This window comes from Bufo gargarizans, chromosome 1, assembly GCF_014858855.1.
Source record: "Bufo gargarizans isolate SCDJY-AF-19 chromosome 1, ASM1485885v1, whole genome shotgun sequence".
NCBI classification, from domain to species: domain Eukaryota; kingdom Metazoa; phylum Chordata; class Amphibia; order Anura; family Bufonidae; genus Bufo; species Bufo gargarizans.
This window is the reverse complement of record NC_058080.1, coordinates 338,771,539-338,798,309: the sequence shown is the minus strand read 5'-3', so window position 1 is coordinate 338,798,309 and position 26,771 is coordinate 338,771,539. Positions and strand designations below refer to the sequence as shown.

The 26,771-nt window shown below is 45.0% G+C and overlaps 1 protein-coding gene across 3 annotated transcripts in view; it reads right to left on the bottom strand.

Moving 5' to 3' along the window:
• The window catches only part of UBXN6 (UBX domain protein 6), a 368,409-nt gene that overhangs the window by 134,399 nt on the left and 207,239 nt on the right, over positions 1 to 26,771 (bottom strand). The window contains exon 10 of one of the 3 annotated variants that reach the window (XM_044306528.1): positions 10,488 to 10,625. The exons of the other annotated variants lie outside the window; for them this stretch is intronic. Coding sequence (XP_044162463.1) covers positions 10,525 to 10,625 — 101 coding nt within the window. The 3' untranslated portion in view covers positions 10,488 to 10,524. Of the gene's footprint in view, positions 1 to 10,487; positions 10,626 to 26,771 lie in introns of those variants that run through there. 3 annotated transcript variants of the gene reach the window in all.

Here is a 26,771-nt window from a genome sequence, read left to right as displayed (position 1 = left end):
TCCGTCTGCATAAAAGCTTTTTCAGAGCTGAGTTTTCACTTCGTGAAAACTCAGATCCGACAGTATATTCTAACACAGAGGCGTTCCCATGGTGATGGGACGCTTCTAGTTAGAATACACTACAAACTGTGTACAAGACTGCCCCCTGCTGCCTGGCAGCACCCGATCTCTTACAGGGGGATATGATAGTACAATTAACCCCATCATATCCCCCTGTAAGAGATCAGGGCTGCCAGGCAGCAGGGGGCAGACCCCCCCCCCTCCCCAGTTTGAATATCATTGTGCGGCCCCCCCCTCCCCTGTTAACTCGTTGGTGGCCAGTGTGCGCACCCCCCTCCCTCCCTCCCTCCCTCTATTGTTTTAATACATTGGGGCCAGTGTGCGCACCCCCCCAACCCCCCCCCCCCCTCCCTCTATTGTAATCATCATCGGTGGCAGCGGAGTAGAAGATTTTCATACTTACCTGGCTGCTGGCTGCTGCGATGTCTGCGTCCGGCCGGGAGCTCCTCCTACTGGTAAGTGACAGGTCTGTGCGGCGCATTGCTGTCACTTACCAGTAGGAGGAGCTCCCGGCCGGACGCAGACATCGCAGCAGCCAGCAGCCAGGTAAGTATGAAAATCTTCTACTCCGCTGCCACCGATGATGATTACAATGGGGGGAGGGAGGGGGGGGGGATGGGGTTGGGGGGTTGCGCACACTGGCCCCAATGTATTAAAACAATAGAGGGAGGGAGGGGGGGTTGGGGGGGCGCGCGCACACTGGCCCCAATGTATTAAAACAATAGAGGGAGGGGGGGGGGGGTTGGGGGGGCGCGCGCACACTGGCCCCAATGTATTAAAACAATAGAGGGAGGGAGGGAGGGGGGTGCGCACACTGGCCACCAACGAGTTAACAACAGGGGAGGGGGGGCCCACTGGCCACCAATGAGTTAAAAACAGGGGGGGGGGTCTGCCCCCTGCTGCCTGGCAGCACCTGCCAGGCAGCAGGGGGCAGTCATGTACACAGTTTTTTTGTATATTCTAACCTGAAGCGTCTCCATCACCATGGGAACGCCTCTGTGTTAGAATATACTGTCGGAAATGAGTTTCACGATGTAGCTCATATCCGACAGTATATTCTAACATAGAGGCGTTCCCATGGTGATGGGGACGCTACAAGTTAAAATATACCATCGGATTGGAGAAAACTCCAATCCGATGGTATAACAGAACTCCAGACTTTACATTGAAAGTCAATGGGGACGGATCCGTTTGAAATGGCACCATATTGTGTCAACATCAAACGGATCCGTCCCCATTGACTTGCATTGTAATTCAGGACGGATCCGTTTGGCTCCGCACGGCCAGGCGGACACCAAAATGACTTTTTTTTCATGTCCGTGGATCCTCCAAAAATCAAGGAAGACCCACGGACGGAAAAACGGTCACGGATCACGGACCAACGGAACCCCGTTTTGCGGACCGTGAAAAAAAACGTCCGTGTGCATGAGGCCTTAACCGCATGATAGTTCATATGGGTGTGAATCAGGCTGGATACTAAACCGCAATGGGCAGTGCCGATTGTGTTTCTACATTTTATGGACTATCTAATATATTAGTTTCACCTTTTAAGTTGCATTACTGAAATAAATGAACTTTGCACAATATCATTTTTTTAGAGTTTCACCTGTACTGCAAGGATCAGCGAGTGAGACCCCACTGTGCCACTGACTGGCAATACTCTGGAGGGGTGTAACTAAGCAACACCAGGTCTTTAATAGCGTCTCTGGTGGTGAGGATAGACTTGAGCCATGGTAGTTGCCAGGGGCTACTCCAGAGCGTAAACCAAGTCAGTCGCAGCTGGAACAGGCGGCCACGGAGATACCTACGAAGGTAACTATCAGGAATACACAGGTAACCAGGAACAACAGACGATGAAACATAAAACAGAAACAGAAGCAGATGCCTGCACCCCAAGCACAGTAGAAGCTAGGCGGCCCCAGGCAGAGCTGCACACGGGTGGCGAATGGCAAACGGGCATTCCCCCTCCAGGGAACACAGGACCTTCTTCCGAAGGCAGATACAGCTGTTGCCTTATGTCTCTGTGCAGTGACCAGCATCTGCTGTGTTTTTAACCTGGAATAAAGCTGCAAGTGGTAAAAAATTTGAGTGCCGCTATTTTTCTAGATGCAAAGTGAGATATTTAAAGCCTTCATTCGTTATAATTTGGATGATTATGGCTTACAGCTTATGAAAACCCCAAAGTCACAATCTCAGGTACCCTTTGCTCAGGGGGTACGGATTAATTAGCCGACTAGAGCGTGACACTTTGAGTCTAGAATATTGAACCTTTTCACAATATTCTAATATCCCATAACAGTGTCCTCCACAGATCCCCCATAACAGCGCCATCCACAGATCCACCCCATAACAGCGTCCTCCACAGATCCCCCATAACAGTGCCATCCACAGATCCACCCCATAACAGCGTCCTCCACAAATCCCCCCCCCCCACAGGGTCCTCCACAGATCCCCCATAACAGTGTCCTCCACAGATCCCCCATAACAGTGTCCTCCACAGATCCCCCATAACAGTGTCCTCCACAGATCCCCCATAACAGTGTCCTCCACAGATCCCCCATAACAGTGTCCTCCACAGATCCCCCATAACAGTGTCCTCCACAGATCCCCATAACAGTGTCCTCCACAGATCCCCCATAACAGTGTCCTCCACAGATCCCCCATAACAGTGTCTTCCACAGATCCCCCACACAACAGTGTCCTCCACAGATCCCCCCACATAACAGCGTCATCCACAGATTCCCCACATAACAGCGTCATCCACAGATCCCCCACATAGCGTCATCCACAGATCCCCCACATAACAGCGTCATCCACAGATCCCCCACATAACAGCGTCATCCACAGATCCCCCACATAACAGCATCATCCACAGATCCCCACATAACAGCGTCATCCACAGATCCCCCACATAACAGCGTCATCCACAGATCCCCCATAAACAGTGCATCATCCACAGAAGCTTTTTGTTCGCACCTGGGGCGTAAAAACCCAAGGGCAGAATATAGAATATTCGACACAGTCCTGACCTCAGTATCTGAGGAAAGGGATTTAGGAGTAATTATTTCAGAAGACTTAAAGGTGGGAAGACAATGTAATAAAGCAGCACGAAATGCAAGCAGAATGCTTGGATGTATAGGGAGAGGTATAAGCAGTAGAAAGAGTGAAGTGCTTATGCCGCTGTACAGAACACTGGTGAGACCTCACTTGGAGTATTGTGCGCAGTACTGGAGGCCATATCTCCAGAAGGATATAGATACTCTAGAGAGAGTTCAGAGAAGAGCTACTAAACTGGTCCATGGATTGCAGGATAAAACTTACCAGGAAAGGTTAAAAGACCTTAACATGTATAGCTTGGAAGAAAGAAGAGACCGAGGGGATATGATAGAAACTTTTAAATACATAAAGGGAATCCACTCGGTAAAGGAGGAGAGCATATTTAAAAGAAGAAAAACTACCACAAGAGGACACAGTTTTAAATTAGAGGGGCAAAGGTTTAAAAGTAATATAAGGAAGTATTACTTTACTGAGAGGGTAGTGGATGCATGGAATAGCCTTCCTGCAGAAGTGGTAGCTGCAAATACAGTGAAGGAGTTTAAGCATGCATGGGATAGGCATAAGGCCATCCTTCATATAAGATAGGGCCGGGGCTATTCATAGGATTCAGATATATTGGGCAGACTAGCTGGGCCAAATGGTTCTTATCTGCCGACACATTCTATGTTTCTATGTTTCTATATTGCACTTTTTGAGATGTAAGATGACAAAAAATTTATATTTTTCAACATTTTTGTTTTTCTCCGGTGTTCATCTGAGGGGTTAGGTCATGTGGTATTTTAATTGAGCAGGTTCTTACGGACAAGGCTAAACCTAATATGTATAATTTTTATTTATTTTACTTTAACAGAATAGAAGCATTTTAGAAGAAAAAAAAAAGTGTCTCCATAGTCAGAGCCATATATTTTTTTTTGGGCGATAGTCTCATGTAGGGGCGCATTTTTTGCGGGATGAGGTGATTTATTGGTACCATTTTGGCATATATATGACTTTTCTTATCACTTTTATTACCATTTTTGGGAAGTGAGTTGGGCAAAATAAAATTTCATCATCATTTTATTTTATTTTTTTTAAATAAAATGATGAAAGTAATATGACCCTTTCATAGATCAGATCATTACGGATGCGGTGATATCAAACATGTGTAGTGTACTTTATTTTTAGAATTTTTAATCAGTGATAAATGTGCGGCTATAAGAAGAAATTATTTATTTTTTTATTTATTTTTTACCCAGACCCACTTGGTTCTTGAAGATCCAGTGGATCTGATGCCTATATAATACAGGTCCTTCTCAAAAAATTAGCATATTGTGATAAAGTTCATTATTTTTATACAGCACTTGATACAGCACTCTGGGAACAGCCTGATCTTTTTTGTATTAAAAACACTTTTCTTTTATTGGTTGGATGAAATATGCTAATTTTTTGAGATAGGAAATTTGGATTTTCATGAGCTGTATGCCAAAATCATCAATATTAAAACAATAAAAGGCTTGAACTACTTCAGTTGGTGTGTAATGAATCTAAAATATATGAAAGTCTAATGTTTATCAGTACATTACAGAAAATAATGAACTTTATCACAGCATGCTAATTTTTTGAGAAGGACCTGTACACTACAGTACACTATATAATGTACTGTAGTGTACTGTTACTTTACACACAGGCTAATCAAGTTGCTGCTGACTTTAGCAGAAGCCTGATCTTAGCCTTACCATGGCAAGCCGGAAGCCTGTGAAGGCGTCCGGTTGCCATCGTAACCATCAGCCGCTGCCACAACAGAGCAGCGGCTGGTGGGGGGGGGGGGGGGGGCCCCCTCCCTCTGTGATCCCATCAAGTATCGGGTGGCTGAAAAGGCACAGCAGCCCCCGATGGGAGTGGGAAGGAGCGCCCTCCCTGTTAACCTCTTCCATACAGCGGTTCCTATGGACCGCGACATGGAAGGGATTAAATGGCTGACACACCAGCGGCGTGATGACGTGAACACGCCACGTCTCGTTCTCCCCTCTCGCTGGCCTCCTCCGTCCGAGCTCCCGGCTCCATCCGAACAGCTGCGCTGACGCCGAACAGCTGATGCCTTGAGCCGCGGCGCTGCGCTGGTCTGCCTGCTGGGTCTCCTGCTCTGTCCCATGCTGCTGGATGCTGGACGGCTTTCGGCTGCTCTTGCGGCCGCGGCTGTTGGGTGCCGCGTCTCTGCCTCTGATCCTGCTTGGGGATCCTCCTAACCTCTCTCTCCGCTGCCTGCTTTGCTCTCCTTCCCTCCCCTGGACTCGGTCGCCGCGTGGATCTCCCTGCAGCCTTCCCTTCATCGGTGTGCGACGGCCTGACGTCTGGACTGTTTGCTGCCCTGGGGATTAGGGAGGACGCTGTCTTCGTGTACAACTTTAATTTCTGACACGGCTGTAGTGCGCACCAGGATTGAGTTTCTTCTGGACACGTGAGATTAGCTTATTGTCTGCCTCTTTCTTCTCCATATGTTTTGTTCTCTTTTTTTTTGTGCTGGACTGCCGGTTTCCCTGCTGCTTTGTACTGCTGCACTGCTCACTGAGGAGATACACTTCTGTTTTCTTATGTAATTTTTTATTTTATTTTTTCGGCGTCTGGCGAAGGGAAAAGAGGAAGAAGGAAGGGAAGAGGGGGGAAAGAAAGAGAGAAGGAGAAAGAAAAAAAAAGAGAAAGGGAAAAAGAAAAAGGAAAAGGGGAAGGAAAGGAGAGAAAAAAAAAAGGGAGAAGAAAACAAGAGAGGGTGGGGCTAAAAGGAGGAAGAACAGAAAAGGGAAAAAAAAAGAAGAAGAAGCAAACGGTGATATAAAGGGCAAAATAGAGGAACAGGAAGAAGGGAAAAGAATGGCCCCTAAGCGACGGTCTGTTGACTCCACTGTAACTAAACTGGGGGTTAAGACTCCAGAGAACAAAATCGATAAGTTCTTGAAATCACCTTTCTTAAACGAAAAGAATCCAGCTAAAATTAAACCCTCTGTTAATTTGAGGAAATTTGCTAAAACTCCCCAAATTGCTGACCCCTCTGAGGATGGATCAGGGGTGGTGGATCCGGAGGCAGGAGAGGAAGGTCTCTATGCACAAATGCAAACTGAATGCGATCCATCTGTTCTGGATAGAATCCTTGGCGCTGTGGAAAATAACGGCATTCTAGTGCAAGGGATGTCCACTCAATTGGGGTCGGTACAGAGTGATATTTCTCTAATAAGAGAAGATTTGTTAAAAATCCGTGACCGAGTCCTCAATGTGGAAAAAAACAGTCGACCTTCTGCAAACCGACATGGACATGATAAAATCTAAACTTCTCCTTCTTACTACAGAAAATCTAGCTCTACAAAATAAGTTAGAGGACCTGGAAAATAGGTCTAGGCGAAACAATGTACGCATAATTGGTTTCCCAGAAGGAGTTGAAGGCCGACTCTTGGAGGCACAACTCAAAGAGGTGGTCATGCACAACCTTGGCAGCGATAATTTTTCCTCCATGTTTCAAATAGAAAGAGCCCATCGAATCCCAGAGGACCTCTGCCCTAACCCCTGAAGACGCCTGGATAGGCGAAACATGTCGGGGGGCAGCGAGTGAATTTAGTGTTTTAACCAGCAGTAGCCGAACCTGTATTTGAGTGTGAGAGGAATAATGATAAGAGTGTAGTCCAGAAAGGTGGCATAGTAGTTCACGCGCTGTGGGCGCAACAGCGTGTGGTATATAAGCAGTGAAATTCCTGCACAATAAAGGACGAATGAAATAAGCCACTATAGAGGCATTGCGCCACCTAGTGGACGAACTCGAAAATTACAGATATACTGTGAGAACTTCAATAGGCAGGCAGGCTATGCTGATAATTTTAATCTAAGGAAATATAGAGTTCTAGGAAAAGTGTTTTAAGGACAAGAAATAAAAGCTATCTTTTAAAATTAGTAACACGTGTAAACCAAGGGACATTGATGGCCCTAGTGGCCAACTGTAAATAATAATTTAATAAAGTCCCAACACGTGTTAGGGAGACTTGTGTAAACTAACTTGGATTCAGTTCTGATTCATAACTCTGTAGATTTCACCCTTATAAAATCCCATATAGATGATCAGGGCAGATTTATTTTTTTGCATGGTAAGCTGTATGGCTACAGTTACATTCTCGCTTTTTTTTATATACCCCCGCCATTTTCAATGTACCCACTGATCCAGTTTTTTTGAACAGAGACCAGAATGTCGGTTAATCCTGATGGGGGATTTTAATGCGGTTATGGACCCCAAAAAAGACAGATTTAGATCAGATGTAGCACGGGGAAGGAACCTTTGTAATTCGCCGCTGCCCCAGTTCTGCTTGGAGGTAGGAGTGGTGGATATATGGGAACATCTGGGCGGAGGAAAGAGAGTATACTCTTGTGTTAGTAGGAGTGGCAGAGCAATGTCCAGGATTGATCTAGCATTCACTAATGAGAGCAATCTGAGCAACATTCGGAAGATAAGATATGGAGTAAGAACAGTCTCGGACCACTCACCCGTACTAATTGAGGTTCGCACTGGGGAGAATAAGGATGGTGGGGGGTTGGGATTCAAGTTGAATCCATACTGGCTCACTATTCTGGACAATCCACAGTCCATCAGGATACTGATATCCTCCTTTTTGGAGGTGAATCTACCCTCTGCTAACATTAATATAGTGTGGGACTCCTTGAAAGCATACCTGAGGGGGGTTTTTATAAGTGAGATCTCGGCAGTAAAGAGAACATTTAGGAAAAAAGAGGAGGAACTGGTCAAGACTGTCGCACTTACAACTGAGCGATTTATCAGTCAACCCACTGAGTACAACAGGGAAGAGCTTCAGAAGGCCAGCTGTTCTCTGGAGAAATATGTAACTGAGAAAGCAAACCATAGAGTATTTTTTAAGGGGATTAAATATTTTCCAGAGCCTGGACGCCCTGGTAAGCTTTTAGCCAGAATCATTACACAACAAAATAAGAAAAAACAATCCATTACTTTGATTCGTAACACAGAGGGGGTAATTATAACAGATTTAGAAGGAGTGAGAGATACTTTTTTACAATACTTTACTCAGATATATAGATCCTCTCCTGGTTTGTCATCCAAACTGGCGATGCGGTTCTTGGAGAAAATTCCTCTCTCTACTTTAAATAAAGCTCAAATAGAATGTCTGGAAGAGGAGTTGTCTCTCTCGGAGCTGCAGGAGGCCCTGGGGTCTATCTCGGGGAACTCATCGCCAGGACTGGATGGCCTTCCATATGAGGTTTATCGTAAGTACAGTGAAGTGACTCTCCCTCAGATGCTAGAGGTTTTTACTCAAGCATTAAAGGGAGGGGGACTACCATGCTCTATGATGGAGGCTCTCATTGTTTTAATTCCAAAAAAGGATAAAGACCCGGCAGAATTGAGCTCCTACAGGCCAATCTCCTTATTAAATACTGATGTTAAGTTACTATCAAAAGTTTTGGCAAGGAGGCTTTCGCGGGTAATATCTACTATCATTCATCCAGATCAAAATGGCTTTATGCCAAAAAGAGGCACCCAGCATAATCTCCATAGGCTATTTATGAATATTCAGTCCCCGGAGTGTGGTACTCGCTCCATCCTGTCGTTGGACGCTACTAAAGCCTTCGACAGGGTGGAGTGGACTTTCCTCTGGGAGGTGATGAAAAAAATGGGCTTTGGCCCAAGATTTATGGCGATGGTTCAGCTATTATATAACTCTCCAGTGGCTAGGATTAGGATCAATGATATGACGACAGAGAGCTTCGCTCTAGAAAGAGGTACCCGTCAAGGCTGTCCCCTCTCCCCCCTTTTATTTAACATTTACATTGAACCCCTAGCGGCTAGTATAAGGCAGGATCCGAAGGTGGTCGGCTTTGGTATAATGGGGAAGCACGATCGTGTATCCCTCTATGCAGACGATATCCTGGTCTTTATTCACCAAACAGATACCACTCTCCCTCGTATAATGGACCTGGTTGGTCTCTTTTCCGATCCATCTGGTCTGGAGATCAACTGGGACAAGACCGTTCTTCTCCCTATAGACGAGTTGCGGGGCGAATGGGATAACCAGTTAACGATCTCGGACTCAATAAAGTACCTGGGGATAACAGTTTCTGCTAAACCACAGGAATATTTACAACTCAATCTGATCCCCTTGCTGATAAAACTGAGGGCTAAAATTAAGATATGGCAAAAAATTCTGCTTGCAAGAGCGGACAGAATTTCCTTAATAAAAATGGTAGTGCTTCCCCAGGTTCTTTACGTCCTGCGTAACTCGCCTGTTTGGATTGCAGATAAATACTTTAGATTGATAGAGCGGATGCTTAACGACTTAGTATGGGGGAGGAAGCGCGTGAGACTGAAGGCACTTTATTTTTCTATGCCCTATAATCGGGGAGGTCTTAACCTCCCCTATTTTAAGGGCTACTTTGTGGCCTCCCAACTCTGCCTTTTTAATGATTGGGAAAATAGCCATTTCTGCAGCAGAGTGGTGAAGGATTCAGGTTTTTCGGATTTTTTTACCGTATTGGAATCTGACTACTTATTAAATACACTGGGTGGTTATACACTTTTCTGCAGAATGGCTACAAAGACTTGGGCGGCCATAAGGAGTTGGTGCGGAGTCAAGGCATCACTCGTTTGCACCCCATTGTGGCATAATTCAAAGCTTATGAACCTGAGAGATTTGAGCTGTAACCAGTACTGGAGGACCAAAAATATCCAGTATTTACATCAAGTGGTTAGTGGTGGACAAATCCTGCCCCTTAAGGAACTAAAGCAAAGGGCAAATTTAGGTGAGGTGGCTTGGTATGCATACTTTCAATTGAGGTTAGCACTTTCTAGCACTACGAATAGCCACGTTTTTATTATAGATACTCCTGAATTTTTACACGATTTAATTTGCAAGAAAACTGTCACGAGAATTAAAATATCACATTGTTATAGTCACTTAATGAAGAATTTTTTTTTAGATGTTCTCTCTCCAGGACAGAAATCCTGGTCTTCTTTACTTTCAGAGGTGGGCCCTCCAAATTGGGAGAATATAGGGGAAAGTTTAAAGTTGGTTTCACATAATTTTAATCACACGGTTGTACAATTTAATATTATGCATAAAATTTATGTGACACCTGTATGGTTATATAGGAGGGGACTCAGAGCCTCCTCTGACTGCCCACGCTGTGGTGACTCCGAGGCAGATCACTTACATCTGTTTTGGGACTGCCCAATGGTGAGCAGCTATTGGAGACTGGTCCAATCCAATCTGGCTCGTAAACTCGGTATTGTGGTTCCTTTGTCTCCCAGGATATGGGTCCTGGGAGACCTATCGGAGGTTGATTACCAGCCTATAAAACGCTGTTTGTTGATCAAGGTGATGTTTTTGGCTAGGCTTCTCATTTCCAGATCATGGTTTTGCTCTTCTACTCCAGACTGCAGTAATTGGCTGGGTTTGGTTGAGAAAGTGAGAAACTATGAGAGGATTCTGTACAAACAACGAGGATCCTGCGCAAAGTGGAGTCAGCTGTGGGAAGATTGGGACACGGATAATTAATTAGGAATTATTATTTTTTTCCCCTTTTTTTTTTTTTTTTTTTCCTGCAAGGTGGGGGGTTTGGGGGGTGGGATGGGGAAGATCTCATAAGTCCGGTCTTTTCTACTTGTCTGTATCGGCAAAGAATGTGTAGTTGTTCTGGAGTATTGTAAAATCTGCAGAGATGCTGGGGGATGGCAGGTCCCTCAGGCATTAAATGACGGATGCTGGGGGATTCTGGCCTTCTCCCCCAGAGGGCGGGATCTCCATTCGATTTTCAATACTCATATGGTTATGGGCATTTGTGTTTATGTAACTATTGCCGAGTATACTCAGGGTTGGAATCGACGGACTTGTGGATTTTATAGTATTATAAATGTTGTATTGACCTGTATTTTTTGTATTATAATTAATAAAATATTTAAATATAAAAAAAAATGGCTGACACACAGATGTCTGCCGTTTCAAGCAGAGTGTCAGCTGTGTGCTAACACTCTGCTAATGCTTGGCCATCCTGAAAATGAAAGAGGGAGGGAGGGAGAGGGGGCGGGGGATCTCCCGGCGAAGCGAGGCAAAAAGAAAGACGATATGCGTATGCTCGGCAGCGTGCGCGTACTCATCTGAATAGCCGACTGCCTGGGTGAAATGGGGGAGGGCGGTTTGTGCAAGCACAGCCCATAGATTCAGCCCTGGAGTGGTGGCCGTATCTATGGGAATCCCGATGTCAACAATGGGGTAAGAGGGAAGGGGATATTTCAAAATGGGTGCATTTTAAATAATAAAAGCCAATTGGAAAAATTATCTAGGGCATTAGTGTTAACTTATTAAATGTGACCTTACAGATGGGAATACTCCTTTAAGCTAAGTCCTACTCCTCTTTTGTTGTGTGTTCTGGCTAGGCCTCAGGAAGACGCTGGTTCCTGCAGCTAGCGCTAGGAACCGGTCATCTTATCTCCAGCTCCCTAGCTGGGGGTTTGTTACAGTTTCAGCTAGGCTTAGGTTCCAGCGCATGAGCACTTCCACCTTTAGGATTTGTTCATGTTGTCAGCAGTCAGGGAAAGGCTCAGGGATTGTCAGGTGGCGACCTTTCCCTGTGCCCTAGCTTTGGGGTCTAGCCTGGTGTTTTGTTGCTTTTGTTGTATTTGGTTTGCTTCCCTTCCCTCACCTACCGCGATATAGACTTTAGCACATTATTCCAAGTATACTACGTCCCGACCAAGTTGGCTTTATTGAGGGTAGGGAGGCAAAAGATAATATCTATAGATTCCTCCATGCCATTCAATTAGGTCAAATCAAAAATATTCCATTGGCATTTGTTACTACTGAAAAAGCATCCAACAGGTTGCACTGGAGTTACTTGGAAGACCTGCTGACTGACTTTAGCTTTCCCCAATGTTTTATATCCAAAATCTTGGCTATGTATACAACCCCTACAAGGGTGGTTAGAGTAAATGACTCCCTCTCTAGAACATTCAACAATGCCAATGGCATGAGGCAGGGACAGCATAAAGCAGATGACACGCTTTTTATGCTTACCAACCCAATAAATAATGTTCCTCTGCTTTTGGAGGCGTTAAAAGACTTTAGCGTTATTTTTAGCTTAAAAATCAACCTCTAAAAATCTGAAATTTACAATAATAATGTACCTCAATCCATAAGGCAACGGGTACCGGTAATTCTTTCCTCACCTTTGAAACCTGCTCCCATTCCTTTTAAATATCTGGGTATCAATATTAATGACTATATTACCTGAATTACTTACCCATTTTAAATAAGGTCGCGTTGGAATTTAAAGACTGGGAAAATCTTTATATATCATGGTTTGGATGCATTAATGCCATAAAGATGGTAGTATTACCTAAAGTTCTATATGTTCTCCAACCTCTTCCAATGGAGGTCCGGGACACCTATTCCCAAAAGTTGCTTTTGAAGTTTATTTTGAGATCGGATCTCTTACGACACTATCACCATGCCTAAATTAAATGGTGTATTAGTGATCCCCGAGATACCACGTCAGTCCACATTTTCAAACTGTTAGAATGGTCGGTCAAACCGCACAGGAAACTATGGTTAGATTTGGAGCAGAAGTCACTCGCTCCTAATCCTCAACTTCTTTTTTGGAAAACCCTTTCTCACTTCACAATATTAATAATGCTTTAACTCTTTTTTCTCATAAAAAATGACACAAGCTGAACAAACTAATCCATTTCATACCTTCCTACTGTGCAGACAAACCATTAGGTGCATTTATTCCTTCCAAATTTAGGAAGGTTAAAGAAAAATTATTGCATACTGTAGAGCTATTTCTCTCTCCCCTATGCAATCTTTTTAGTGGCGATAAACCTATCTCTCAATTTGATTTAAACTCTCTTTTTCCTCAATTAAATATCACTGCTAAGGAGTACTCTCAGTTCAGAGACCATATCTTAACTTCTGAAGTCTTCAGGCCCCTCTCTTCCTCTCCCACTCTAATCCAAGAACATTTTAGGCTTGGTTCTCTGGTCGGGAAGGCAATATTTTCAATATATGGTCTTAGTTCTATCCTCCCTCCCACATATCTTGATAAATGGGCTTCAGAGTTAAATACTAATTTAAACTCCAGTGAAATTGGAGATATCACTTCAAATGCTAGGTCAAGATGCATTACAAATTCTTTTCCAGGTGGTACAGGACCCCATTTTACTTAAAGGGGGTTATCTGAGTTATATAAATATAGGCCAATCTGCTTTATAAAACATATCAAGTAATACCTTTGTAAATTACTCTCTTTATCTATAATCTCTAATAAGTTTCTTCTGTGCTGCTGCGGGTCATGTGACCCGCGACGTCATCCAGCCAGCTCCCTGTGCTGACATTTCGTGTACAGGCTTATCCCTGCCTTAAGAAGTGGCCCGGCTATGTACATAAAAAGGTCAGAGCCTTGTGTGCCCGCCCCCCTCCCTCTGCATCTGTCTGCCGGCTGGCTCCTGTGAGGGATCGCGCATGCACGATCCTTACCAGTGCCGGCAGCCTTGTGAAAAGAATATCACTCTGATCCACTGACCATTGGGTCCCAAAGCCACCCCCACAAACAAAAACAAGTAAATCTTTGCACACGATTAAAAAGATATATAGATGTCAAAGATTTTTTATATATTTATTTATATATATATATATATATATATATACAGACGTGGACAAAATTGTTGGTACCCTTTGGTCAATGAAAGAAAAAGTCACAATGGTCACAGAAATAACTTTAATCTGACAAAAGTAATAATAAATTAAAATTCTATAAATGTTAACCAATGAAAGTCAGACATTGTTTTTCAACCATGCTTCAACAGAATTATGTAAAAAAATAAACTCATGAAACAGGCATGGACAAAAATGATGGTACCCCTAGAAAACACAGAACATAATGTGACCAAAGGGACATGTTAATTCAAGGTGTGTCCACTAATTAGCATCACAGGTGTCTACAACCTTGTAATCAGCCATTGGGCCTATATATATGGCTCCAGGTAATCACTGTGTTGTTTGGTGATATGGTGTGTACCACACTCGACATGGACCAGAGGAAGCAAAGGAAAGAGCTGTCTCAAGAGATCAGAAAGAAAATTATAGACAAGCATGTTAAAGGTAAAGGCTATAAGACCATCTCCAAGCAACTAGATGTTCCTGTGAGTACAGTTGCACATATTATTCATAAGTTTAAGATCCATGGGACTGTAGCCAACCTCCCTGGACGTGGCCGCAGGAGGAAAATTGATGACAAATCTAAGAGACGGATAATCCGAATGGTAACAAAAGAGCCTAGAAAGACTTCTAAAGAGATTCAAGGTGAACTTCATGCTCAAGGAACATCAGTGTCAGATCGCACCATCCGTCGTTGTTTGAGCCAAAGTGGACTACATGGGAGACGACCAAGGAGGACACCATTGTTGAAAACGAATCATAAAAAAGCAAGACTGGAATATGCCAAACTACATGTTGACAAGCCACAAAGCTTCTGGGAGAATGTCCTGTGGACAGATGAGACAAAAATCGAAGTTTTTGCCAAGGCACATCAGCTGTATGTTCACAGACGAAAAAATGAAGCATATCAAGAAAAGAACACTGTCCCTACTGTGAAACATGGAGGAGGCTCTGTTATGTTCTGGGGCTGCTTTGCTGCGTCTGGCACAGGGTGTCTTGAATCTGTGCAGGGTACAATGAAATCTCAAGACTATCAAGGAATTCTAGAGAGAAATGTACTAGCCAGTGTCAGAAAGCTTGGTCTCAGTCGCAGGTCATGGGTCTTGCAACAGGACAATGACCCAAAACACACCGCTAAAAACACCCAAGAATGGCTAAGAGGAAAAAATTGGACTATTCTAAAGTGGCCTTCTATGAGCCCTGACCTCAATCCTATTGAGCATCTTTGGAAGGAGCTGAAACATGCAGTCTGGAAAAGGCACCCTTCAAACCGGACACAACTGGAGCAGTTTGCTCATGAGGAGTGGGCCAAAATACCTGCTGAGAGGTGCAGATGTCTCATTGACAGTTACAGGAAGCGTTTGATTGCAGTGATTGCCTCAAAAGGTTGCGCAACAAAATATTAAGTTAGGGGTACCATCATTTTTGTCCATGCCTGTTTCATGAGTTTATTTTTTTACATAATTCTGTTGAAGCATGGTTGAAAAACAATGTCTGACTTTCATTGGTTAACATTTATAGAATTTTAATTTATTATTACTTTTGTCAGATTAAAGTTATTTCTGTGACCATTGTGACTTTTTCTTTCATTGACCAAAGGGTACCAACAATTTTGTCCACGTCTGTATATATATATATATATATATTTATATTGTGAGACAGTGACAGATCTCACGGAGGTTGGAGGTAAGGAAGGGGTGAATAGTTCGGTCCACACCCCTATTCCACCACAGGTGAGACCAGCTGGAAGTAATCAGGCTGGCACAAAGCACCTCCCAGGGTGTCAGCAAGGGGGGAGTCTGGTACCTGTGGACAGAGGCCTGGAGGCTCTGTGTGGTCCAAGCCAGGAGGGCTGACAGACCACTATTCCCCATATGTGCTGAGACACTGGACTGGAGGCAGTGGGCGTACTGTGCTCTGTACAGCCAGGAGGCTGTGGGACATTGGCTGAGAAAGCCGCACGTGTTCATAGGGTGTGAACAAGGACTTAGGTGAGTCAGGAAACTCTGTTAGTTAGAGCCTAGCCGGGTAAGTGTTTATTATTTTATGTGGATGTCACATGTGTTAGGTGAAGCTGCGACTTCATGATAACCTGTATTGGTTGAAGTGTGCACAATAAATGCACGGTTTGGACCTGAAACCTGGTGTCCTAAAGTCGTATCTGTGAGAATGACCCCCAAATAAAAGGCGATCCCTTACAATTGGTGTCGGATGCGGGCAAGTTGTCCATGAGAGAAGGGCAACGGTCGGTTGCTAGGGGCAACGCTGAGACTGCAGGTGCTGCTAAAAGCTGTTTTTTGCCGTGTATGGCGTTAAAGGAACGGAAGCTTTTTTTTGTCCAGTGGAGCAGGTGCTGCTCATAAGAGTGTGAACTATTTTGCTGTGGTGCAAGTAAAACTGCAGTGAATTAAAGGGCCAGTAGCCCAGCAAAAGTGGACTTGTGGCTGAAAGCTTTTCCTGCTACCATGGGTCTCGGGGAAGAGTATGTCCGGCAGCGCTGGCGCATACAGCAGGCAGAAGAAATGGCCATAGCAATTGGCTACACTAAAAATAAATTGGCGAAATTTGATGCAGAGCGAGAGGCTTTGGAGGCACAGTTGCAACTGGCCTTGAGAAATGGGTTCTCAACACTGTATGGACCCTGTACAGAAAGATCCTGCGAAATGGTGATTGGGGGAATCCTGCTGGGGGTCACTCTAGATGCCCGCCAGCAGGTGTCTCGCGTTAGGCCTGAAGTGCTGGACTTTCTGGAGAGAGGGCCAGAGACAGATGTCACCGTGTCTCTGACCTTTATAACAGACTATGACCCTGTGCAATGGGAGCTCTTAAAATGTGAGACCCTGGAAGTGGAGTTTGTGCTTGGCAAAGACTTCCCATTATTTTGGCAGCTGTGGAGCGGAGAAAATGCTACAAATTGTGTACCTGGAGAATCCGATGAACAGCAGATATATGCCATTGCCAAGGGCAACCGTCGGGAAGACAAAGAGGTGAAGAGCGGTGCGGTTCTCAGGAGTGCATATCTTCCCTGCGACTGTGTCCGGAGTCCTAGAGAGGAAGTGCGGAGGTGCGGTAAAGCTGTTGCTAGGAGCAACCACAACCTTGATGAGTCCGCGGGAGAGGATGTCACTGCTTTACCAGAATGGTTGATTGCAAAGGGTAAGACTGTTCCTGTTATTAACCATGTGGCAGAGCCAGTGACAGTGAGCCGGCGGCAGGGGATATCTGCTGGGCAGGTAGGTGATAAGTCACACAGAGAAAAAACTGTGTCTGGACAGGCGGATAAGCCTGCTGTGATTGCTCCCTCACAGAAACCTGCAGGGGAGAAGGGTTCTGTGTTTCCTCAGTTGCCCATGACCAAAGCTAGTTTTGGGATGACAAGGATCCGGGATCCCATGCTAGCCCGGGTGAGAGGTAGCACAATATTGAAACCTGAGACTGGTAAAATAATAAAGGTGCTGGACAGTCGTGCGGATAAGGACTATACACTAATTTTCACTGAGCGTGAGACTCCAATGAGAACAGAGACTGATGAACTTGATGTTACAGATAAGCTTATGCATGAGGGAGTGTTGGGGTGTACTTTTCCCTTATGCTGGGAGTTGTGGAGTAATGGAGACACTTCTGCAGAGAGTGCAGAAACTCCTGCAGAACCTGTACCTGTCCCTTTAAGTGAGCTGCACTTTGACCTGCATGGGGAAAGAATATTGACCATTGGAAACAATGGTGCTGGTCAAATGCAAAGTGATGGTGACAAAAGTGCGGAAATGCATAAGGAAAATGTGATGTCATATGAAATATGTGATACTGACATGCCTTTTCCTTTGCAGGCTGTGATTGGGGAAAAAGCTCCCCCTGTTGGTAAACATGTGTCTGATATAAAAGTGTTGATAAATGTTGAAGAAACACCGCTAGGAGACCCCATTGTAGATAATGTGGCGGCTAGAGGGTGTACCACACGGACCAGAAGTGGATGTGCAGTCTCCACAGGTTTCTATGATTAATAAAATGTCCCAGGTGGGGATTGACTCAGGGGTGCCCCTAGAGGTCAGGGTTAATAATGACACAAGCAGTATAAGTGGCCTATGTGCCGTGACAGTTAGCAACTCCGAGAGTGAGACTACCATGTCAAGACCCAGCAAAACTAAAGTGGTTACTAGTAGCGAGTCTAGCGACCAGGTGACAGTTATATCTGACGAGACGAGAGTTCAGTCGGGTGACAGCCTAGTGTCTGAAGCTCATATCCTGACAGTTGTAGATGACCTGACAGGACAGTACAGCTACAAACTTGAAGATGTTTTCGCTCGCTCTGCACAGTCCCTAGATACACTAGAGATAGGGCTAGCGGTTCTCGCAGACCAACTGCAGGAATCTCCAGAGGAGTCACAGAAAGAGATGAATGAGCTGAAGGAACTAGAGTCACTAATAGAAGCGGAAATTCTCCAACTTAAAGAGGAACTTGCAGCTTCTGAGCGATCCAGACTTCATGCAGAGCAGGAAAGAGATGAGCTGGCTGATGAGGTTCTAAACAGCGCCTCAGAAAAATCTGCTCTTTTGGAGGAGAAAAGACATTTGGAAGCCAGGATGGCTCAACTTGATTAAGAGTTATGTGATCGCAAGGTGGACCTGTACCACCAGAGACAAACTGTATCTAGATTGGAGAAGAAACAAAAGAAGTTTGACCAGCTCTTGGTTGAGGAGAAATACATATCGGCTCGATATGCCGAAGAACGTGACCGAGTGGAGGCTGATGCTCGGGAGAAAGAGTCCAAGGCCCTCTCCTTGGCTAGAGCCCTTGAAGAAGTGCTTGAGGAGCGAAATGAATTAGAGAGGCTGAACAAGCAACTCGGAGCAGAGATGGAAGCTCTCATGAGCTCAAAAGATGCCATCTATGAGGTGGAGAAGCCTAAGCGTGCTCCTGCACAGCAGGTGGAAAAAAGTGAGAAACCAGAAGAGGAAGATCCTCTGGAAGGTGCCAAGAAGTCAGAGCCTGGTAAGAGTGGGTCTGAAAAAATGGTGGTGCCAGGGTGCTGGCCAAGGCAGAGAAGGTGGAAAAGGTATCGGCTGAACCAGTTGATGGGGCTGATGTCGATAGTGTGTAACCAGGACCAGGTCGCAAAAGACGTCCCCTCCGCCTACAAGGCCTTCCAAGTAGCCAGCTGCCTGCTGGGGAAGAAATATGAGGAGATGGACGACCAGTATGCAGATCCGGGCTATTACGATGGGCTGTCTCTCCTGACTCCTCCCCAAAAGGAGAACAGTGTCCTGGGTGAGCCTCTGGAGAAAATGACAGAAGACGAGGAGTCTGCTGAAGACCCTGGTGCCTCCTGCCTCAATGAGAAAGAGGGGGAGGGGTTAACAGGGCAAGTGTATGGTGCCATGTCCGAGAAGGATGAGAAGGCGGTCAAAGAGACTGGAGACTTCAAGAAGACAAAGACTGAAAAAGTTAAGGCCGATGTGTTGGTTGACGTGAAGTCCCCAGGTGCTACAGAGACCAAAGTTAAGCCAAAGGGAGCCGCGGCCGAAGTGGCAAAAGCCGCTAAAGAAGCAGAGGTCTCTAAAACTGCCATAGTAGCTGGGGTAACTACTGCTGGAAAAAAGGAAGAAGTGACCCAGATGCACGTAAAAGAAGCAAGTAGGGGCAAGCATGCTTTGCTGAAGGAGCCCTGCAAAGCAAAGGAGAAAGTGTCGGGATATGACCATGACTGGGAACAGTTCAGGAAAGAGCTGCAGCAGTCCAAGAAAGGATGTGAGGCGCATGTACAGGAGCCAGAGGATCTAAAAAGAGAAAGAGATCAAAATATATGACAGCGCATCATTATCACTCGGGAAAAAGTAGGAAAAGAGTATCTGGTCATGAGATGGGCACATGAGGCCTTTAGGCAGTTTAGGTTAGGCAAGATGTTGGTTTTGGTAATAAACCAAGCTCTGCTGGCGTGGGTCTGGCAGAACAAAGGGAAGGTACGTGTCACCGAGGTTCCTGGCCTCGGTGAAATAAGAACCGGTAAGCTAGTGCTCGCTGACACTGTGTTACTTAGTGTGGCTGTTCCCCATGTCCAGGCCAGGTGGATGCCCTCTCACCAGCCTCCCGTGGTTATGCAGGTGTTCACCCTCACGGGCTTGAACAAAGGGGGGGGGGGGGTGGGTGTATGTGAGACAGTGACAGGTCTCATGGAGGTTGGAGGTAAGGAAGGGGTGAATAGTTCGGTCCACACCCCTATTCCACCACAGGTGAGACCAGCTGGAAGTAATCAGGCTGGCACAAAGCACCTCCCAGGGTGTCAGCAAGGGGGGAGTCTGGTACCTGTGGACAGAGGCCTGGAGGCTCTGTGTGGTCCAAGCCAGGAGGGCTGACAGACCACTATTCCCCATATGTGCTGAGACACTGGACTGGAGGCAGTGGGCGTACTGTGCTCTGTACAGCCAGGAGGCTGTGGGACATTGGCTGAGAAAGCCGCACGTGTTCATAGGGTGTGAACAAGGACTTAGGTGAGTCAGGAAACTCTGTGTTAGTTAGAGCCTAGCCGGGCAAGTGTTTATTATTTTATGTGGATGTCACATGTGTTAGGTGAAGCTGCGACTTCATGATAACCTGTATTGGTTGAAGTGTGCACAATAAATGCACGGTTTGGACCTGAAACCTGGTGTCCTAAAGTCGTATCTGTGAGAATGACCCCCAAATAAGAGGCGATCCCTTACAATATATAGATATGTATATATATATATATATATATATATATATGTAGGTGGATATATATATTTACTGATCTATATCTCTATATACATATATATCTATATACTGCATCTATATATGTATATAGAGATATAGATCAGTAAGTATATATCTCTATATACATACAGGTAAAACTTGAAATAGACTCATTAAATGCAAAGTGAGAAATTTCAAGCCTTTATTTGTTATAATTTGGATGATTATGGCTTACAGCTTATGAAACCACAAAGTCACAATTTTGAGGTACCCTTTGCTCAGGGGGTATGGACTAATTGGCTGACTAGAGTGACACTTTGAGCCAAGAAAATTGAACCTTTTCACAAAAGAGTTTCACCTGTATATAGATGATATATATATATATATTATATATATATATATATATATATATATATATATATATATATATATATATATAGGTATTGCAAAAACGAGGCAGCACTCCAGGATAAAGTAAAAAACGACCTTCTTTATTCCCCTGTGCAACGTTTCAACTGCTCATTGCAGTCTTTTTCAAGCATAACATTTGGTGTCTCAGCATGTTCATTTATACCCATAATGCTCAATGGGTCAATTAACAAAGTGATTAACAATAATACAATCAACAGTATAAAAACAGTAAATTGGAAAAAAATTCTCATAATTCTTTGTGAATTTCATTTGTATTCATGTGTACAACATATAATCTTTACATCCCTTGTGATATTTCATAGACAATTGATCAGATCACATAATAAACCAACTGTGTCCAATACATAAAGTGCCTCGTGCTTAGTGCAAAAGAGATAGTGATCACCTGTGAGTGTTCATTACGCGGTCAATAGCCGCATGGTTCAAAATAGTTACTTACATAGTGGAGTGTCGTAATGGCAGGCATCTCAGCGTCCCTGGGGCCTCACCGCGCATGCCCGGTATCCTGGATACCGGTGTACACAGAGGGAAGACGCAACCGGAAGTGACGTCTTTCCCACCGCGCACGTCAGCATCCAGACACTTCCCCCAAAGCACGACGCAGCTGTAGGGCGGCGCCTCACAATTCGGCCTCCCGATCACTGTGGGGTCACGTGAATCGTTGCCTGGCAACTGGGAAACGCTTACCCCCAACCTCACGTCGGTTCCAGAGTCAGTCCGAGCACGGTAGCGAGACCTACAGTGGAAGCAGGACATTATGAGAATGGACATTATCCTGGAGTGCTGCCTCGTTTTTGCAATACCTACAACCATATTGACCGAACAGCCTAAGGTCAGAGGATTTTTGCACCCGACTACACCTGCACAGTGCTGCTGCTTTCTCTTTGCACTTTATATATATATATGTAACAGAAAAAGGGATTTGGCGGCACCAGTCTGTTGGCTCAGGTGCTGTGTCCAAAGGAATGAGCTTTCACCTTCTTATATATATAGAGAATCGGACAGCACTCCAAGACTTGAAAAATGTAGAAATCTTTATTCACCCATGTGAAAAATAATTGCAACGTTTCAGCTCACAACTGAGCCTTTCTCAAGCAAAGAAACACAAGCCTGTGCATGTCTTATACAGCTTTTTCAAAAATCAGATAACCAATGAATTTTACAAATCAAGACATGTGACTATTCAACATGTGAAAGTAATTCACCTCATTAGATCATGTGAACAATTACTTATGCAAAGTATCCTACTGCTGGATACATAGAGGTGTGTCCATTAGTGTTGCATCCAGACTTGTAACATTCAAATAATGTATATAACAAAGCGCATATGTGCATAAATAAAGTGCATAAAGGTACAAGAAAGATAAATCATATATTGATGTTTAAAATCATACACCACGGAGACTGAGGGAAAACAATGAAGGTTTGACCATGTCCGACAAAACCGCATGTTCATGTGAATACTGGCCAAAAGCAGCACTGTTAACTAATACTGCCAATACCACAAAATGTCAAAGACAGACCTCCGCCTACACTGTGCGCTCGCAACTAAGCACCAATACATCATCAGCAACCAGATTTTATAATGTTGCCGTGTAGGAGCTATTGCACGCGCATAATGTGACATTATTTCAAGGCATCGTCTTTGTAGTCAGGCGCTTAACACTGCATATACTTCACTGTCTGGGCCCATCAGAGAGGGATCCAACCTCCCGGGTGGATCAACCCCTCCAAAGTTATGGTCAGGTAGGTTGGATCCCTCTCTGATGGGCCCAGACAGTGAAGTATATGCAGTGTTAAGCGACCTGACTACAAAGACGATGCCTTGAAATAATGTCACATTATGCGCTTTTGGCCAGTATTCACATGAACATGCGGTTTTGTCGGACATGGTCAAACCTTCACTGTTTTCCCTCAGTCTCCGTGGTGTATGATTTTAAACATCAATATATGATTTATCTTTCTTGTACCTTTATGCACTTTATTTATGCACATATGCGCTTTGTTATATACATTATTTGAATGTTACAAGTCTGGATGCAACACTAATGGACACACCTCTATGTATCCAGCAGTAGGATACTTTGCATAAGTAATTGTTCACATGATCTAATGAGGTGAATTACTTTCACATGTTGAATAGTCACATGTCTTGATTTGTAAAATTCATTGGTTATCTGATTTTTGAAAAAGCTGTATAAGACATGCACAGGCTTGTGTTTCTTTGCTTGAGAAAGGCTCAGTTGTGAGCTGAAACGTTGCAATTATTTTTCACATGGGTGAATAAAGATTTCTACTTTTTTCAAGTCTTGGAGTGCTGTCCGATTCTCTCTCTCTCTCTCTCTCTCTGTATATATATATATATATATATATATATATATATATATATATATATTGTGAGACAGTGACAGGTCTCACGCAGGGTAGAGGCAAGGAAGGGGTGGATAGTTCGATCCACACCCCTATTCCACCACAGGCGAGACCAGCTGGAAGTAATCAGGCTAGTAATCAGGCTGGCACAAAGCACCTCCCAGGGTGTCAGAAAGAGGGGAGTATGTTACTTGTGGACAGAGGCCTGGAGGCTTTGTCAGTGTGGTCCAAGCCAGGAGGGCTGAGAGACCACGATTCCCCAAGAGACACTGGACTGGAGACAGTGGACGTACTGTGCTCTGTACAGCCAGGAGGCTGTGGGACAGTGGCTGAGAAAGCCGCATGTGTTCACAGGGTGTGAACAGGGACTTAGGTGAGTCAGGGATCTGTTTGTGTAGTTAGAGCCCAGATGTGTGCTGACAGGGGCTCCTCTCTATATGGCTGATAGTGCTGTGACTGATGAACAGAAAAGGCGGCTGGTAGGTCACACTGCTGACAGGGGATCCTCTCTATATGGCTGATAGTGCTGTGACTGATGAACAGAAATGGCGACTGGGACTGACGAACAGAAATGGCGGCTGGGATCAATGAACACAAAATGGTGGCGCTCCGACCTGCTTGCCGGCGCGCAGGTGTGGGCGGTGCATCCCGATTGCTCAGCGAGCTAGTGTGAGCGGTGCGGGGGGCGTGTTATTATTAGGGTTATTCCTGCAGTATAGAAATAGCTGAATTAAAATCTCTGTTCTGGCACAGTTTTTATTATTTGTTTTTTTACAATGTTCACCTGACAGAGTAGATAATGTGATATTATTATAGAGCAGGTCGCAATAATGCGGTGATACCTAATAATAATTTTGAATTTACACAATAACATTTTTGGGGAAAAAATCATGTTTTTGTGTTTCCATTTTATGAAAGCCATATTTTTTTCATTTTTTTGGGCAATTGTCTTAGGTAGGTTCTCATTTTTTGCAGGAAGAGATGATGGTTTGATTGGTACCATTTTGAGACACATATGAATTTTTGATCGCTTGGTATTACAGTTTTTGTGATGTAAGGTGATAAAAAAAAATAATTGTACATTTTTTGTACATTTTTTTACGGGGCGATTGTCTCATTTATGTGGGATGAGATGACTGTTTGATGGGTACCATTACGGGGCACATATGACTTTTTTATTGCTTTTTGATTGCTATTACACTTTTTGTGATAAAAAATAGATTTTTTGGCATATATATATTTTTTTTTTTATGGTGTTCACCAGATGGGCTGGATCACATGCTATTTTTATAGTTTTTCATTATTTGTTTTTTATGGTGTTCACCATGCAGTAAAAGTATAGATCTATATAGTGTACTGCAGTGTATTGAACTCTCACTAAGGCCCCATGCACACGGCCGTTGTTCACGGCCGTGTGCGGGCCGTGGAACCGCGGCCTGGATCCCTTCCTGTGAGCTGGAGCGCACGGCGTCACTGGTTGCTATGACGCCGTGCGCCCCCTGCTGCCGGCACAGTACAGTAATACACTGGTATAGATCATACCAGTGTAGTACTGTATTGCGGCGGCAGCAGGGAGCGCACGGCGTCATAGCAACCAGTGACGCCGTGCGCTCCAGCTCACAGGAAGGGATCCAGGCCGCGGTTCCACGGCCCGCACACGGCCGTGAACAACGGCCGTGTGCATGGGGCCTTAGCCTGATCAGGCTTAGATATACCACGGTATCCCTGTGAAGGCATCCGGTTGCCATGGTAACCATTGGGATGCTGCCCGATGGGGGAGGGAGCTCCCTCAGTTTACCCTTCCAGCATCGGCCGCTGCTACAGCAGAGCAGCGGCCCGATGGATAGCGCCTCCATACAGCGGTCGCTAAGGACCACGGCATGGAAGGGGTTAAACGGCCGACATCTGCACCGATGTCAGCCGTTTCAAGCGGAGTGTTAGCTGTACATCACAGCTAACACTCTACCCAGCTGCCGTTCTGCAATCCTGAAAGGGGAAGGGGGGGGGGGGGGAAGGGCTGCGTGCTCTGCCATCTTGAAAGGGGTGGGGGTGCTGCGCGCTCTGCTGGGTGTTGTGTGCGGGGGGTGGGGGGCATTAACCCTTCAAGCATTGGCCTGCTGCTAGGGCAGAGCAGCGGCCCGATGGTTAGCCTCTTCCAGACAGTGGTCCCTAAGGACCACGACATGGAAGGGGTTAAACAGTTATTTGAATCAGAGTGTCAGCGCCGTGTCCTGATTGGTCGGCGCAATGCTGTGAGCAGTGCGGCCGCATGTGGAGCGTGTCCTGATTGGTTGCCCCGCCGTGCATGCCCAGTGCAAAACTAGTGATACACAAACGAACATAGCGCACTCGCACTGCGCTTTTATTATATAGGATTTACTGCTCTATATCTCCATATACATATATATCTATATATACAATCTATATATATGTATATAGATATATATATTACTGATCTATATTGCAGTGAAGGGGGCGGGGAAGGGCAGATTATTCGCACCCACAAATATTCATGAGGGAGAGCTTAGTCATTGTTGTTACAGGCCCCCATAGCTTTGCTGCAGCATGTAAACAAAGCATGAATAACAGAACTAATTTAATATAATTAATATAAATAAATAAATGTCATACAAAAGGAAGGATAAAAGGGCCATAACAGCCATCTAACTAGTGAAGTCATTGCATCATGGTGCAAAATATCTGCTTAAACCAATGAACACTGAGGCATTAAAAAAGAAATTGGTAACTAATCGAGAAAAACCCCTCAGGATGTCAGATGCAGTCTGGACAATAAACAGCAGGACTTATGTCAATGTGTCCACAACACCCAATACATCTGACCAATCGTTATCTGCAGAGACTTCATGGTCCTCTGGGCCTCCTCAAAGTCCAGTCATCCACTTCCCTGGGGTCTACAAAGAACATGGTCTTGCCTCCATGCACAACTGTCAAGTTAGCCACCTGCAGTGCTGGGAGAGCAGGTGAACTGAAGTAGGGAGGACCGGGCAGCGTGACTGCTAGTGTCTCTATCTCCCCCCCCCCCCCCCGGAGAATGTGGGGAGACAAAACTACGCTCCCTAGAACACCGCTACAGCTAACCTGAGGTAACACCTGGAAAAGGGCACTGGCTTAAGGGGAATGAAAGGGGCGCCATGTGTGCTGGTCCTAAAAATGTATATGTTGAATCTGGGTGGCACCCCTACCCCTGAAGGGTCCGTGTAAATTGGAAAAAATATAGTAAAGGAGGAAGGCTACTAGCGGTGGCAAATATAAAGTTTGATACAGTGTTGCTGTTTGGACTGGGGGTCAGATCCAAGAGGGCCCCACCGAAGAGTTACTGAGTTACGTGGCTTAAAAATTGGTCTACTATTGGTCTGATTGTAACTGGAGGGAGCAAAGGCGGAAAATTTGGGAAAGGGAGGGAACAGCCTGAGAGTTTGTCGCCTGATACC